The 15183-nt window shown below is 42.6% G+C and overlaps 1 protein-coding gene across 1 annotated transcript; it reads right to left on the bottom strand.

Annotated features, from left to right (window-relative positions):
• Window positions 1–3428: 3428 nt before the first annotated feature.
• MBOAT4 (membrane bound ghrelin O-acyltransferase MBOAT4) lies at window positions 3429–10630 on the bottom strand. Its single transcript, XM_025993886.2, has 3 exons — window positions 10512–10630; window positions 7233–7457; window positions 3429–5069 (listed from the first exon to the last, which is right to left on the bottom strand). Exons 1-3 carry the CDS (start codon window positions 10628–10630, stop codon window positions 4106–4108), a joined length of 1308 nt encoding a protein of 435 aa, XP_025849671.2. The 3' UTR covers window positions 3429–4105.
• Between the last annotated feature and the right edge of the window lie 4553 nt (window positions 10631–15183).

Raw genomic sequence — 15183 nt, 5'->3', positions numbered from 1 at the left:
CTGTTGGAAGTGACTTGAATCTATAGTCTAATAGCTGGCATTTTAATCAGGATTGTTACTAGTGATCACTTTATTCTTTTATAGCAATCAGTCATTACAACGCTCATAATCTATTGGTCTCTATGTGCTTGTATGAATACAGTGGCCAAATCTATTCTTTCACACCTACTGAACCTGCTTCACCACCAACCTGCTCCTCATTGTTAGATCCCTTCCCTTTTACTCAGGCTTGGCAGGCTGGCCGCCAGAGCCTCTTAGGTGACCTGAGAGAGAGAGTTCATTGCCTGCAAGAGATCATTCACGTGGGCTGAGTAGCATCCTATAGGCAGAGATAGAACTTGGCTTTCTTGGTACTTTCCTCGTTTGAAATATCTACTACTGCTTGCCCAGACAAACTCCTCAAAATTCTTCATCTGGGCCTCCTTTGCCATGTTCTCATAGAATTGATGAATCAAGGATTGATAAATCAACTGGGTGGATGTTTGTCAGTGAAGTCTCCCTGTAGTTTGCTTTATAAAAAACTACATGGATAGAAAACAAAACTAAAAAAAAAAAAAAAAAAAGAAAAGAAAGAAAGAAAAGAAAACAAAACTAAACCAAAATGGATTGTCTCCTTTGGAGAAGTTTAACAATTAGGTTGGATTGCTAAACCTGAGATACCCATTTAGAGCCACTGCCTGCCTATTGGTCATGGCAGCTGCCAAGAAATTAAAAAGGGGGTCAGCATGGGTGAGTGGCTGCATATGCTTCAGGGGGACAAGGCTGCCCTGTGAGCCTACCTTATCCAAAATAATAGGTTGAAAGGTGAACTGGAGTTTTCACAGAGCATTTCCTAGGCAATGCCATTTCAAGAGACAAATGATGGCATCTACAGTTCTTTGGTCCTCTTAGGAAGGAAAACTTTACAGTTTTTTGTTAAATATTTTCAAACTAAGCTTTGCTAGCATTCTGAGCTTTACAGTTATCATGACTTATCCCATTTTTAGGGATTTCTTAATAAATCTCACACAATGATACTTTCCAACAACTGGATAAGGTCCCATGGGTGATCTGTAAAAGCTCCTACCAACCTTTTTAGAGTAATTTGACTGATAAAAGGTAGATGCCAGGGGACAGCTGGGTGGCTCAGTCAGTTAAGCATCTGACTCTTGATTTTGGTTCAGGTCATGATCTCAGGGTCGTGAGACTGAGCCTCACATCAGGCTCCACACTGGGCATGGAGCCTGTGTAAGATTCTCTCTCTCTCTCAAAAAAAAAAAAAAAAAGATTCTCTCTCTCTCTCCCTCTGTTCCTCCCCACCACATGCACTCTTTCTCTTAAAAAATGAGAAAAATGAGAGAGGTAAGTAGGTGCTATTGGTCATATGTCAAAGGGGATTTGAGAGGCAAAGGTCAAGGTCTTGGGAGTGACATCAGTAATTGAAGGAAAGGGAAACCAAAGTTGCCAATTGTTGAGGGAGCAGCTGGGACAGGAGTCAGGGACTCAAAAATTAAGTCCTAACAAAGGAAATGAAGATTGAAAGAAGATACATTCTCTGTTGTCTGCTCTTGGATCCTGGGATCTCTTCTGTGCAGACAGATGGCCCCTGGGTCTAAATCTCTGGCTGTGACTTTTTTTCCTTAGTTAATACCTTCACATCACATTGTTCTTTAAACTGTCCAGTATAAACGAAACACTTCTGTAGGATGCCAATAGAAAAGGAAGGAAGTAGATGTCCTGGTTTTATTTATTTATTTATTTTTTGATGTCCTGGTTTTAACCAGAGGAGGAGAAATTACCCCTGGCCATCAATGAGGAGATAGATTTGGAGACCAAACTGCACTATAAAATATTTTATTAACTACTTTTATTTTGAAAAAAATTTTTAGAGAAGAAGAGAAGTAGGGAAGGGGCAGAGGAAGAGGGAAAAAGAGAATTTCTTAAGCAGGCTCCACACCCAGCACAGAGCCTGATGGAGGGCTTAACCAACTAAGCCACCCTGGTGCCCCACGACTACCTTTAAAACATTCTGTCATAAGCATTTTCCTAATCAATAAAAGCGTTCACATAAGAAAATTAATGAAGTGTAATATACACTCAGAAACTTGTACATAAGTGTATAGTTTGAAGGATTTTCATAAACTGAACAGATACATCTACATGGCTAGCTCCGCAGAAGTGATTTTTAATAGCTCTATCATAGTCCATCATAATTTGCTTAACCATTTCTAATCCTGACCATTTTTTATGATCAATCATGCTGAAACAATATTTTATCTTTCCTCCCAAACTGTAACACCACTGCCACCATCCCCGGTGCCCCTCTGGGTTGGATACTAACGATGTCCTTCCAGTGCTTATAATGGTCTTAGATTGCTTTAACATCCCGTTGGCTAGCGACTGTTTAACCTTGACCATCCCCAACCCTGGAAAACCCTGTTTGTCCATGTTATCTCCTCTAGGCTATTGAGTGTGGTGAGAGAAAGTACAGAACCATTCCAGCGAAGGCCACTACAAATTCATGCCATCCGTTCAAGGCCCTCACTGTTGTGGTATGTTCTGTGTGTGAAGATTGGGTTGTTTGTTTGCCTTCATGTTAGTGAATAGTATTGACAAAATATTCTAAGTGATGTACAACTTCTTAGTATTATCTTTGTCAGGTTTTAAAGATTAGAAGCTCACTTGCAATTTTATATTTTGAAAAGAATGCAAATGGTTGGTTTTGGAAGCTTAGATGCTTGTATAATGCTTCCTATGGTGGGATAGATGGGGTGAGTGGATGATTTTAAGTGGGACACAAACATTTTGTACATATTTCTTTTAGGGAGTCTGAGAATAAAATATAGTTAATACAGTAAACTGAATTCTCTCCAATGCCATTGCTTAGAAATAGAATAAGTTTTTAAAAGTAAGCTGAGTTAAAGTCAATTTAAAGAAAAACTGTAATTATGTAACAGGCCGGGTGGCCCACAGATGCACTGTGAAAGCGGCCATGAAATGACACGACTTCACTACCACTTAGTGGTCTTGACAGCTTTCTCTTGGGGTCCTAATAGAGGAAGAAACAGAGTTATCTAGACTATGCCAAGAAAAGAGAACCAGACCCTCAAAGCTGTACGAAAATAGGGCTTACTTCATGTTCTTGGCCTCTTTGTGTGACATATTTCATGGGTCAGTTTTGTGCAAAGCAGTTATTATGGAAGCAGTTATCATGTGTCAGCCAGATTTTCAGTTTATTAACATATTCTGAGATAATAGCAGCCTTTCCATTTTGAGACCAAATTTTTCAAATTACTTGTGGATGAGGATGAGTCTCTTTGTTATGTGAGCATGAGTTCATGTAACAAACTCTCTTTGTTACGTTATATAATGATAAGATTTAGAGGTTTTTTTTTAAGGTTTTATTTATTTATTCATGAGACACACACACACACACACACACAGAGAGAGAGAGAGAGAGAGAGAGAGAGAGAGGCAGAGACATAGGTAGAGGGAGAAGCAGGCTCCCTCTTGGGAGCCCAATGCAGGACTTGATCCCAGGTTCCCCAGGATGACGATCTGAACCAAAGGCAGAGAATCAGACACTGAGCCACCCAGGCATCCCAATTGAGATGGTTTTTTAAGTCATCTCTACACCCAAAATGGGGATAGAACTCATGACCCCAAGATCAAGAGTCGCACGTTTTACTGAGTGAGCCCACATGCCCCTGATTTAGGTTTTTGTTTTTGTCTTTCTAAACTTACAGTCCAGGATCAAATGGACCTGTTGGACATTCAATATTTGGGTGTCCATGTGTGTATTTGGGTGTGCCATTTGGCTCATAGTACCTTATGTTTTTATCACTTTACTTTGCTTCCACACCTAAACTAAGTCCTAAGGGAAGTCCCAAGGGAAGAAACCATGTCTTTGTTTTTTTTCTTTTTTTCTTAAATCTTCAGTACCAGTATAATAGCTTGTTAAAGTAGACATACAAATATCTACGGGCAGACATCAGGTGTATACATCCAATACTTGAAAGAAAAACCCTAGTATGGAAAAGTCCAAGCATATGCATCATGAACACACCATCTAGAACTTTCTAAACCCTGTTTCGTGGATGTATAAGAGGAAGGCTGGGGAAAGATATCAGTTAAATGTATGCTTCCTCTTTCCTAATAGAAAAAGCAAAATACAATACACCATGGGGAAGACACTATTGTAAGAATTACACAGCAACCAGAGAGAGGAGAGGCTCCTGACCTCCACGGCCAGCATGATATAAGCAATGATGAGCTGGGCGTGGGCCCAGGTGAGAGCTCTATAGAACAGCTGCATCGGCCAGGATCTGATAAACAAGCTGGCAAAGGTGTGAATCAGGTAATCAGCTTCCACCATCAGAGCCCAGCAGAGGAAACCAAACACCTGTCCTGGATGGAGTCCATGCCACCAGGCGGAGAAGGCGAATGTCTGCAGCAGTGGCCAGGCCCCGCCCTGCTGGAATACCAGGCGTCTGAGCCACCGTGCTGTGCTTTGGTTCCACTTTCTCGTGAACAGGGATATCCTGTGGGTTGTTTCCAGTGTCCAGATGTCCGCATCGGAGATGGATCCCTCCTCACCAGGGCTCTGACCAAACCCAGGTCCAAAGCCCGCTGCATGGAGGAGGGCGTCATCCAGGATCCAGCAGGAGTAGTAGGTGAGTTTGAAAAGCCCGGCTGTGGACCACATGACAAAGATGCACTGGAGCTGCTGGCAGTGGGTCAGACCTGCTCCTGCAGTCAGCACCTTCCTCAGGATTACCTTTAGGCACTCGAGGCCCAGCATCTGCAGACCCCTCCAGGGAAGAACCCAGACAGAGCGCCTGGGACACAAATTCCTGGACCTTTGAACGCAAGCCTGAAATTTCTGGAAGGAACACAGGGGGCCTCCTAGAAGAGCCGGGAAAAAGAGCAAGTAGCTGAAATAGGGGAGTGCCTTACACAGATGCTCAGACAGAGAGCTTCTGTCCCTGAGGCCTCTTGATGCTCCCTCCACTTTTCCCTCACAAATGTCCAGAGAGAGGGATGTGACCCTCTGGGTCAAGAGCATGAGGGAAGAAAGAGTGATGCAGAACCTGAAAGAGATTTATTTAAAATGTAAAAATGTTCCATATTCCTTTCATCCCATTCCAATCCCTCCCACATGACCCCACAGCAAATAGCTCTGAACAATGAAGACCGATGTCCTGCCCTGCAGTGTCCCCACAAAGACTCTTGGAGTAATTCAGACCACAGGCTACTCTGGTCAGGATCAAAAGATAAATCATTAGTCAGGCAACTAAAAAAATGACAAGGAATATTATGGGGAAATATTCTAATATTCCTAAGAGTGGCTTATACAGATTAGGATCAGAGACCCGGGAGAAATTTGCCATAGAAGAAACAAAAATTTATTACTGAAGGGACTCTAAGAAGATGAAGATTTTAAATATGAACCAGTCCCTGATAGTAAGATTCTGCAGGCTTTGGGATCTGTGCTCAGGAACGGTGAGTCAAGCTAGGGGTTCAGGGTGTGCACTGAGTCATTAGCAGTTTGAGTTGTGTTCTTAACCAATCACCTGAACTGCTTCTACTTCAGTGTCACAAGGTAGAGAAGATCCTGCTGGCAAAGCTATTAAGGAGAAAATTAATGAAAATTATAAGATGCCTTCTACAATCAGGAATGCTCCCCTGTGGAGAGAAAATTGCACTGTTTCCCACCTGCTGCTGTTTCTGTGAGTCTGAGGACAACTCATCTCACCTGACTTATCCAAGCAGTGAGCAAGGTAGCCTCCAAACGCCACCAACCCTTGTTTGTACACCTGCTGTCATGGGCTGAATGTGTTCCCCTCCAAATTCATATATTGAAGCCATAACCCCCAGTACCTCAGAATATGACTGTATTTGGAGATAGGATGATGAAGTTAAAATGAGGTCACTGGGGTAAACCCTAATCATATATGACTGGTGTCCTTATAAGAAGAGGGGATTAGGACACAGACACACGCAGAGAGAAAACCAGATGAGGACACAGGGAAAGACAGCTGTCTACAAGCCAAGGAGAAAGACCTCGGAAGAAGGTGAACCTGCCAACACCTTGACCTCGAACTTCCAGGCTCCAGAGGAAGTAAATTTCTGTTGTGTGAGCCACCCGGTCTTCGGTACTTTGTTAAGACAGCCAGAGCAAACTAATCCATCTTCCCATTTTAGCTCTGGCTCAGCCCTCTTCCCATTGGCCAGATCCTGTTCAACTTGCTCCTCTGGCCCCTATCAGGTCCCAGCTTCCTACAGAAATCCTAATTCACCACACCCTAGTTAGTAATCCCCACTCCCTACCCACTTGCCATCTTGCCTCTTCTTCCAAGAAGCAAACCCTAAAGCCTCTGGTAAAATGATGAAGATAAAAGAATTCCGGCTGTGGTAGGGATGGCAAAATGAGCGAACCAGTGGCAAACTGAAATCAGAGAGGTGACCCGCCTCAACAGGTCTCAGCCCTTGTTCTCTGAGTGACCATGTACCCACAACCACTTGTGATAACAGAGGAAGCCACTGACCACAGGCCCCAAGATTGCAGAGATACCTGATTTCCCCTACCTTGGTGATGTCACCAACTTATGAAAACACTTCTCTAGACTATAATTAGTGTCTCGTTCTCTTTCCTAGACTGGGTAACCACCCTTCCTCTGGGAGACTGGAATAGCTGAGTCTCAATGAAAGCAAAACTCTTGCTCAGCAACTTCCATGGGAAGGCAGCAAAGGTTTACAGTGGTCCTTCCTGGTCCTGCTAACGGGGAGGAGAGCTACTGGCTGTGTGTCCAAACCACCCACTCTGAGCTGAGCAAACTGTGCTTAGTCACCTCCAGGCAGGCCTCATCTGTGGGCACTGGGACTCCTGCTTCAGCGCCTTTTTCAGGCACAACGATAACTAAAGCTAAGTGCAAGACACTGTGCTACACAGGCAACACGTGGTAGTTATTTATAGTCATATAATTACACTTATATTATCTCGAACATGAGTCTTGCAAGACAGCTATTGTCACACACACACACACACACATATACATATACACATGCACACACATTATTTTTTTTACGAAAAGAAATTGAGGCTGAGAGGTTAAATGACTTGCTTAAGGTTGCACCACTCAAATGGGCAAGAATTTGAATTTAAACTCAATACCCAAGTTCTTTCCACCTCCACCATGGTGCAAGCTAAGCCTTGGTTGCTTTCGTATAGCCGAATGAACAGGCTGCTTTACCTCACGGAAGGATGTTCTTGCAGATAATACTCAGTATAGTGCAGCCCCAGGTGACACAGCGTCTGCCAGCCCATCTGAAAGAGGAAAGCCCACCTGTGGACATCCTGTGGGCCCAGCGAGCAAATCAGAACCGTGGCACACAGAGCAGGGATGAAGACCAGCACAGCAAAGGGACCCATAGCAGCCAAGGCCAGGGCGGCCCCCCCAGCCAGGAGAAAGAGGTATCTGAAAGAAAAGGACATGTGTGAGACTGATTTAGAATGGTGTGACAAATGAGTCACTCCCGATATCATTCTGGATACTCCAAAGGAGCTAAGCCCCATGTAGCACCTAAAGAAGCCATACTGTTATCACCCCAAAGTCTTTTTGTTTTTCTGAAGGAAAGAACCAAGGGAGAAAAAGCCAGAGTCCATTCGAAATGACTATCTCAGGAGAGAATTTTTTTTAAAGATCTTATTTATTTATTTATTTATTTATTTATTTATTTATTTATTTGATAGAGAGAGAGAGAGAGCATGAGCAGGGGGAGGAGCAAGGGGAGAGGGACAAGCAGACTTCCCACTGAGCAGTGAGCTCAATGAGGGGCTTGATCCCAGGACCCCAGGATCATGACCTGAGCTGACGGCAGACACTTAACCAACTGAGTCACCCAGGCGCCCCTCTCAGGAGACAAATTTTGATTCCCACCTTAGTGATCCTGCGAACCTCTCTTTGATGTCCGCCACTCAAGTGGGAACAATACCTGCCCCTGATAATCCTGTGGGTCACAGCTCCAGAAGGTTTCCTGGTGGGGATATCTTAAAAATCTAGTGGCTTATTGCCTGAATGAAAAGTGTTGTGAACCTAGCCAGCTGAGGATCTAGGAAAGCTCTCTAGACATCACTTCCTCGAGATGAGGCTCTTCCCTTTTTTTGCTGGGTTACATTGCCCTGAACCATTCCACAGACAGTGGGAAAGGTGACGCCATGCCACTCTCTAAGTGTTTGAAAACTCAATTAGAAAATCTTTATAGATGCTCTTCACCCTTCTGACTGCACTTTAAGATCGTATGAGTTGGTGGGTTTTTTTAATGTTGTTTGTGGAAACTGCCTCCCTCGGAAGCTGGTAGATGACCTGAGAATGTGCAGAGACCTGGGGGATTTCACATTATAAGGACTCAGTTCTTTCCATAGTATATGGAGGTTGGTTGGTTGGCTGGTTTTACAAAGTTTGCTGTTTTGTTTTTGTTTTTGTTTTTAGTAATCACTACACCCGACATGGGGCTCAAATTCATGACCTGAGATTAAGAGTCATAGGCTCTCCCAAATGGGTCAGCCAGGTGCCCCTGTTTGTTTTAATTGGTACAAAATTAATAAATCTGAATGAAAAGGTGTGAAAATAGGTAGTGACTACTCAGGGATAGGAAAATTGAGTCAAAGAGGCCTATGTTTTGTTGACCATCACTGGGTATATTCCATGGCTCCGTGGCACAGTGACACACACACAGTGGTGAGAGTGTCATTCTTGGGAGGGACTGGTAGGCTCTCCAGTGTGAGAAGCTCTATCACACAAGGCGGGGGCCATTTCTGTGCTTCTCTTTGAGCTAACCCACCCCAATCAATGCTGTGGGCCAAACCTTCACCTCCCTGCCATGGAAAAATAAGGGGTACACGTATTTCTTACACAGCAGAAGTGGAAGCTGGAAGTAGCAACTGCCCTAAGGCTTTGTAAACATTAAAATGTTTACACATGTACAATGTGGGCTACATGGTATGTTGAGTGCTTATTTTATTCTAGGCATTGTGCTAATAATCTCTTTCTAAGAAATATCTTTATTTATCCTTAAAATACCCTCATGACATAGGCATTATTATTTCCATTTCACAGATCAACTTGGAGAGAATTTATTCACATACACAAGGACACCCAGGAAGGGAGGGACCCAGGACCTATCAGGCTGACTCCAAAGCCAGAAATCTTAACCCTCTGGGAGTGAACTTTTGTTTTTGCACTTGTTTTGCTTTATTGTTTGTGATTCTTTCTCAATAGGAAACTTTTTTACAACTACCCTCCCATCTCCTAAATGAAGGAAAGGCTATTGACCAGTTGAGAACTTGTAGTAACATACTACAGATTGTGTATGTAATAACATACCAAATTCAGAAATTCTAACTGATTATTAGATACAGCTAGATTTTACTTAAAACCCCCAATGTATTAAAATGTTAATTTTTGGGATGTCTGGGTAGCTCAGTGGTTGAGCGTCTGCCTTTAGCTAAGGTCATGATCCCAGAGTCCTAGGATTGAGTCCCACATCAGGTTCACTACAGGGAGCCTGGTTCTCCCTCTGCCTATGTCTCTGCCTCTCTCTCTTTGTATCTAATCAGTAGATAAATAAAATCTTTTTAAAAAAAAATTTCTAAAACAAGTGAATTATTAGGAGGTAGCCTTCTGGCAATGGATTTTCACTTTACAAAAGGATATTCCGCAAACTTCTTTAAAAACAGAGACTATCTTGGAGCGCCTGGGTGGCACAGTCCATTGAGCATCTGACTCTTGGTTCCAGGTCATGTTTGATCTGGGGTCATGAGATCAAGCCCCAATTTGGGCTCCATGCTCAGCAGGGTGTCTGCTTAAAAATCTCTCTTCTTATCCCTCTGCCCCTCCTCCCTGCTCTCTCCCTCTCTCTCTAAAATAAAATAAGTCTTTAAAACGGGGACTGTCTCTCATGTATAGAATCTACTAGCTATACAAAAATCATTTCAATCAAGTTATCAAATCTCTAGTGACAATAATTTTTAAATCCCAGATTGAGATATAGTTAATCTAACATATTTTTTGACTTATTCCATTTCTCTGAGAAACCATACAAAGGCATTTTTAAAATCACTTAGTTATATATTTAACAAAATTTAATTTTGTTGAAAATGATAAAATTCCATGAACTTAGGACTGTTCAAGAATATGGAGGACATATGGTAGGGGTATAGATGTATCTGTTTGAGGAATTCTTGTACCATCTCAACATCTATCTCTCCCTAGAGTTTATTTTTATCCTTTTCCCATTTAATGTAAACCTACCAAACTTTGAGTCAATGCAGTCATGATGTCAATTTCCAGTTCCATTTCACTCTATCAGGGATACTTATAACCAAGCAATCAATAATCAGTGATAGTGATAATCACTTAAAAACAACCATATAATTAATTATTGAATCTTCATGTCTGCATCCCAATCCGTGCTTTTTGATCTACTATGGTATTCATAAATGTAAGAGTAAAATTAGTCCTTAAGCCTACCTGGCATGGATGGAAAATGAATCCATAATGCAGAGATAATTAAACAAAAGTGCAAAAGGAAAAGCAGCCCCTTGATAAAGTGATACAGGATGGAGGAAAAACAGCTGAAGCCAATCCATTATGAACCGGAACAAAGATACTGTCCTTTTCAGAGTCCTTAACAGGTACCTTTCTGTAAGAGAAACCTCAAACAGGCTCTCTTTGATATTTTTATATGGCTCAGGAAGCCTGGGTGAGTACAGAGCAAACAAAAGGGCTGGCAAGAAGCAGTATAAAAGTTGACTTTCTGATAAAGGGAACTGCACTATAGAAACCAAAACACATTTGGGTATTATATTAAGAATGTACAGAAAACATTGCTTTCAGAAGTTCTCGTTTTGTTTAGTTTACATACTGCATTGTTTGCCTTTCCAGTCATCTGACTGTCATATTTTCTTCACTAAGCTCATGAAAAATCTTATTTTCCAGTTGTGAACAGATAACCGGTCAGCTGGCAAAGGGGAGCAAGGACATGAGCATGAGGAAGGGAGGCAGGTTCTCAAAGAACAGAAGGATTCCTCCTCCCAACCATCGCTGTCCTCCTTCTGCTATTTCTTTCTCTTTTTTTTCATAGTACCTATCACCACTTCTTACGTATCTATTTATCAACTAGTTTGTGGTCTGTCCCCAGCTATAATGTAAGCTCTAAAAGGGAGAAATTTTGTTTTGTTTATTGCTGTGTCCCCCGCATATAGAACCGTACTGGGCATATGCTTTATACTCAGTAAATACATATGAAACTTTAAAAGGGTTTAAGGAAGTAAAGTGTAGAGAGGAACATTTAAGGAGATGCTTTTCTCCAGAGCATGGTCAAGAAATACAAAAGACTGCCTAGAAGCAAGACAGAAACAAGTCATCTCTTGGCTAGTAGAGTCCATCTACTGAGCCTAGAGTATTAGAGTGATGTACCTGACTGGCCATTTTTCATCTCTGAAGACACATGCAACAGCAAACAGCCTTAAATAAAGGACAGGAGAGTACAGCCTGATACAAAAGCGTCTTAAGGGCAAGGACCACCTCTTAGTGAGAGATAGCTATGCAAAGAAGGAAAAGCAGAGAGAGAATCTCCTATTAACTAAGGGACTCTAAGCTAAATCTCTTCTGACACTGAACTCCTTGATTAAAAAATAAGGAATAGGATGGCTGGGTTGCTCAGTGGTTGAGCCTCTTCCTTCATGATCGCAGGGATCTGGGATAGACTCCCACATCAGGTTCCTCACAGGGACCCTGCTTCTCTCTCTGCCTATGTCTCCACCTCTCTCTGTGTGTCTCTCATGAATAAACAAATAAAATCTTAAAAAAAAATTAGGAGCATCTGGGTGGACCAGCCAGTTAAATGTCTGCCTTGGCCTGGGGTCATGATCTCAGGGTCCTGGGACAGAACTTCCACACCAGGCTCCCTGCTCAGTGGGGAGCCTACTTCTTCCCTCTCCCTCTGCCCTGCCCTCAGTTGTATTCTCTCGTTCCCTCTCTCTCAAATAAATAAAATCTTTTTTTTAAATGAGATATAATAAAGCCTGTTCATTATGAAGATTAGATAAAGTATGTAAAAGCATGGAGTCTAAAGCTGGTTGATGACTGCAGTTGAAAGTAAAACAATTGGATAACAATAAAAATGGCAGCATTATTGGGCTACCATTTTATGATAGATTGGTGCCAGGCACTAGGAATATAAAGATGAATAAGACATGGCCCCTGCCTTCAAGCAGCTCTCCATCTACTAGAGGGATGGAAATGGCAATGAATACTTTCATCCAAGAACTACAGGGGCTGTATACCATGGGTATCCAGTAGTGGTAAATAAAGAAGCAATTATCTGCGAAGATAGGGCATTTTTAAAAAGCAAGAGAAACAGAAATGCTTAAATTGGCACTGGAGGGAGGTTTCCAAACAGATGGATGGCTTATTCCACGCCACAGGTAGCACAAAGATCTAGACAACAGAACAATGAATAAGCTCACATAATATTGAACATATTAAAATGCAATCACATCCCCCATGAAATATAATTGTTAGGTACAGAAGAATTGAATTACAGTTAATTTGTTGGGAAAAAAGTTACTCCTTTTGTGTTTGTTTTAAATATTTATTAAGTCCTACTTGTAGTTTTCTTTTTGTGTTTTGGAATCAGCACATTTTTTTAAAGATTTTATTAGAACGTGAATGCATGAGCGGGGTGGGGGGGGAGAGGCAGAGGGAGAAGGAGAAACAGACTCCCCACCGAGCAGGGAGCCCCACATGGAGCTCAATCCCAGGCCCCCAGGGTCATGCTTTAGCCAAAGGCAGACACTTAACGACTGAGCCACCCAGGCACCCCTGAAATCAGTACATTTTATTTTCAGGTCTCAGTTTGTAGGTCCCGAAAAAGCTTATAGGCTCTAGACACTGTACCTAATGTTGATAAAATGGTCCTTCTCGCATGTTATCATGGTTAATTATTGTATCGACTCAGGCTTCCAATCAGTTGGGAGTCCATAAGAACAAAGACTGAGGTTTCCTAAAGAAGCAGCAATTCTACCTCCAAATTGGGACATAGAAACCCTGAGTTTCCAGCATGTAGATTTTGGATTTGAGACTACAAAATCAACTCTTCCCTGAATTTCCAGCCCATAGGTCTGCTTCCATGAATTTCAGATTTGCTAGCTCCCATAATCACATAAGCCAACTCCTAAAATAAATGTGCGTGTGTAATCTCCCATGGTTCTGTTTCTCTGGAGAACTCTAATACACATGCCTTAGAAGTCTTTCAAATTAATTTAGAAAGACATTGCTTGAAAAGGGGTAAGTGCTTATATGCTTGGGGACCATATAATGGTTCTAAATTTGTCCATATATTTATTCAGTAATTTTTTAAGATGTTATTTATTTATTCATGAGAGACATACAGAGAGACAGAGAGAGGCAGAGACACAGGCAGAGGGAGAAGCAGGCTCCATGCAGGGAGCCCGATGTGGGACTCGATCCCAGGTCTCCAGGATCACACCCTGGGCTGAAGGTGGCGCTAAACCGCTGAGCCACCAGGGCTGCCCTCAATAATTTTTTTGAGTATCAACTATGTTTCAGGTACTGTGGTCAGTATTGAGTAAAGAGTGGTGACAAATTTATGTGTCTACTTTCAAGGAACTTAGTCTTTGGGGGAGATAAGATAAATTACAGCAGCTGAATGGTCCTTTTTTTTTTTTCTTTTTCTTTTTTTAAAAGATTTTATTTATTCATGAGAGAGACAGAGAGGCAGAGACATAGGCAGAGAAGCAGGCTCCATACAGGGAGCCCAACGTGGGATTTGATCCCGGGACTCCAAGACCACGCCTGGGCTGAAGGCAGGTGCTAAACAGCTGAGCCACCCAGGGATCCTTGCATTTTTCTTTTCTTTTTTTTTTTTTTTTTATAAATTTTTAATTTTTATTTATTTATGATAGTCACAGAGAGAGAGAGAGAGGCAGAGACACAGGCGGAGGGAGAAGCAGGCTCCATGCACCGGGAGCCCGATGTGGGATTCGATCCCGGGTCTCCAGGATCGCGCCCTGGGCCAAAGGCAGGCGCCAAACCGCTGCGCCACTTATGTAAACTCTATACCCAATGTGGGGCTCAAACTTGAGACCCCAACATCAAGAGTCTCATGCTCTACTGAATGAGCCAACCAGGCACCTGAATGAGGGGTCCTCTTCTTATTCCATGGCGAAAACCAACAATATAGCAAGAATGACCTGATTGGGTGGTTAGAGACGGTTTCTCTGAGTGTGGTGGTCAGTTTTTTCTATCAATTTAGCTAGAATACGGTTCCCAGTTATTCAATCCAACACCAGCCTAAGTGACATTTTGAAGGTATTTTATAGATGTGAGTAAAGTTCATAACCAGTTGACTTTAAAGAAGAGAGATTACCCTAGAAAATCTGGGTGGGCCTGACCCAATCAGTTAAAAGGCTTTAAAAGCAAACCTGGAGCTTCCCAGAAGATATTCCACCCATAGACAGCAGCTTCACCACATGCATGAGAATTCAAGCCTGCCCTACAGACTTCTTAGCTATGCAGACTCCACAATCATGTAAATCGATTCCTTGCAATAAACCTCTTAATTTATATCTCCTAGTGGTTGTTTCTCTGGCTGAACCTTAATGCACCCAGGATGTGACATCTGAGACTTAAACCCTCAGACTGGGGTTAGGGCAGGGAGTGGAGCAGTTGGAAGCCCTCTGGGGCAGACAGTTAGCTTGGCTTCATGGAGGATGAAAGTGTGATCTGAGGAAGAGGAACATGACATTAAGGAAGAGAAAGTAGGCAGGGGCTGGATCTAGCCGAGAAGTAGATTATGGAAAGGAGTTTGGGTTTTATAAAGAATGGGAAGTAAAATAACTGGATTGGTTTTTATTTTTCTTTAAGATTTTTAAAATTTATTTATTCATGACAGACACAGAGAGGGAGAGAGAGGCAGAGGGAGAAGCAGGCTCCATGCAGGGAGCCCCACGTGGGACTCAATCCGGGGACTCCGGGATCACACCCTGGGCTGAAGGCGGCGCTAAACCGCCGAGCCGCCGGGGCTGCCCTGGATTGATTTTTAAAGGATGATTTTGGCTAAAGGAGATTGGCCCGGACAGGGGAGGGGGGTGGAGGGCAGGGATGGGGTCTTCACTCT

Source organism: Vulpes vulpes, chromosome 7, assembly GCF_048418805.1.
Source record: "Vulpes vulpes isolate BD-2025 chromosome 7, VulVul3, whole genome shotgun sequence".
NCBI classification, from domain to species: Eukaryota; Metazoa; Chordata; class Mammalia; order Carnivora; family Canidae; genus Vulpes; species Vulpes vulpes.
This window is presented reverse-complemented; position numbering and strand designations above follow the sequence as displayed.

Coding starts and splice junctions, on each gene's coding strand:
- MBOAT4 (XM_025993886.2), bottom strand. CDS start 10,630: ATGGATTGGCTTCAGCTGTTTTTCCTCCATCCTGTATCACTTTATCAA. Junction 7,458..10,511: donor TCATTTTCCATCCATGCCAG/GTAGGCTTAAGG, acceptor CTTTTCTTTCAG/ATACCTCTTTCTCCTGGCTG. Junction 5,070..7,232: donor CAAGAACATCCTTCCGTGAG/GTAAAGCAGCCT, acceptor AATCTCTTTCAG/GTTCTGCATCACTCTTTCTT.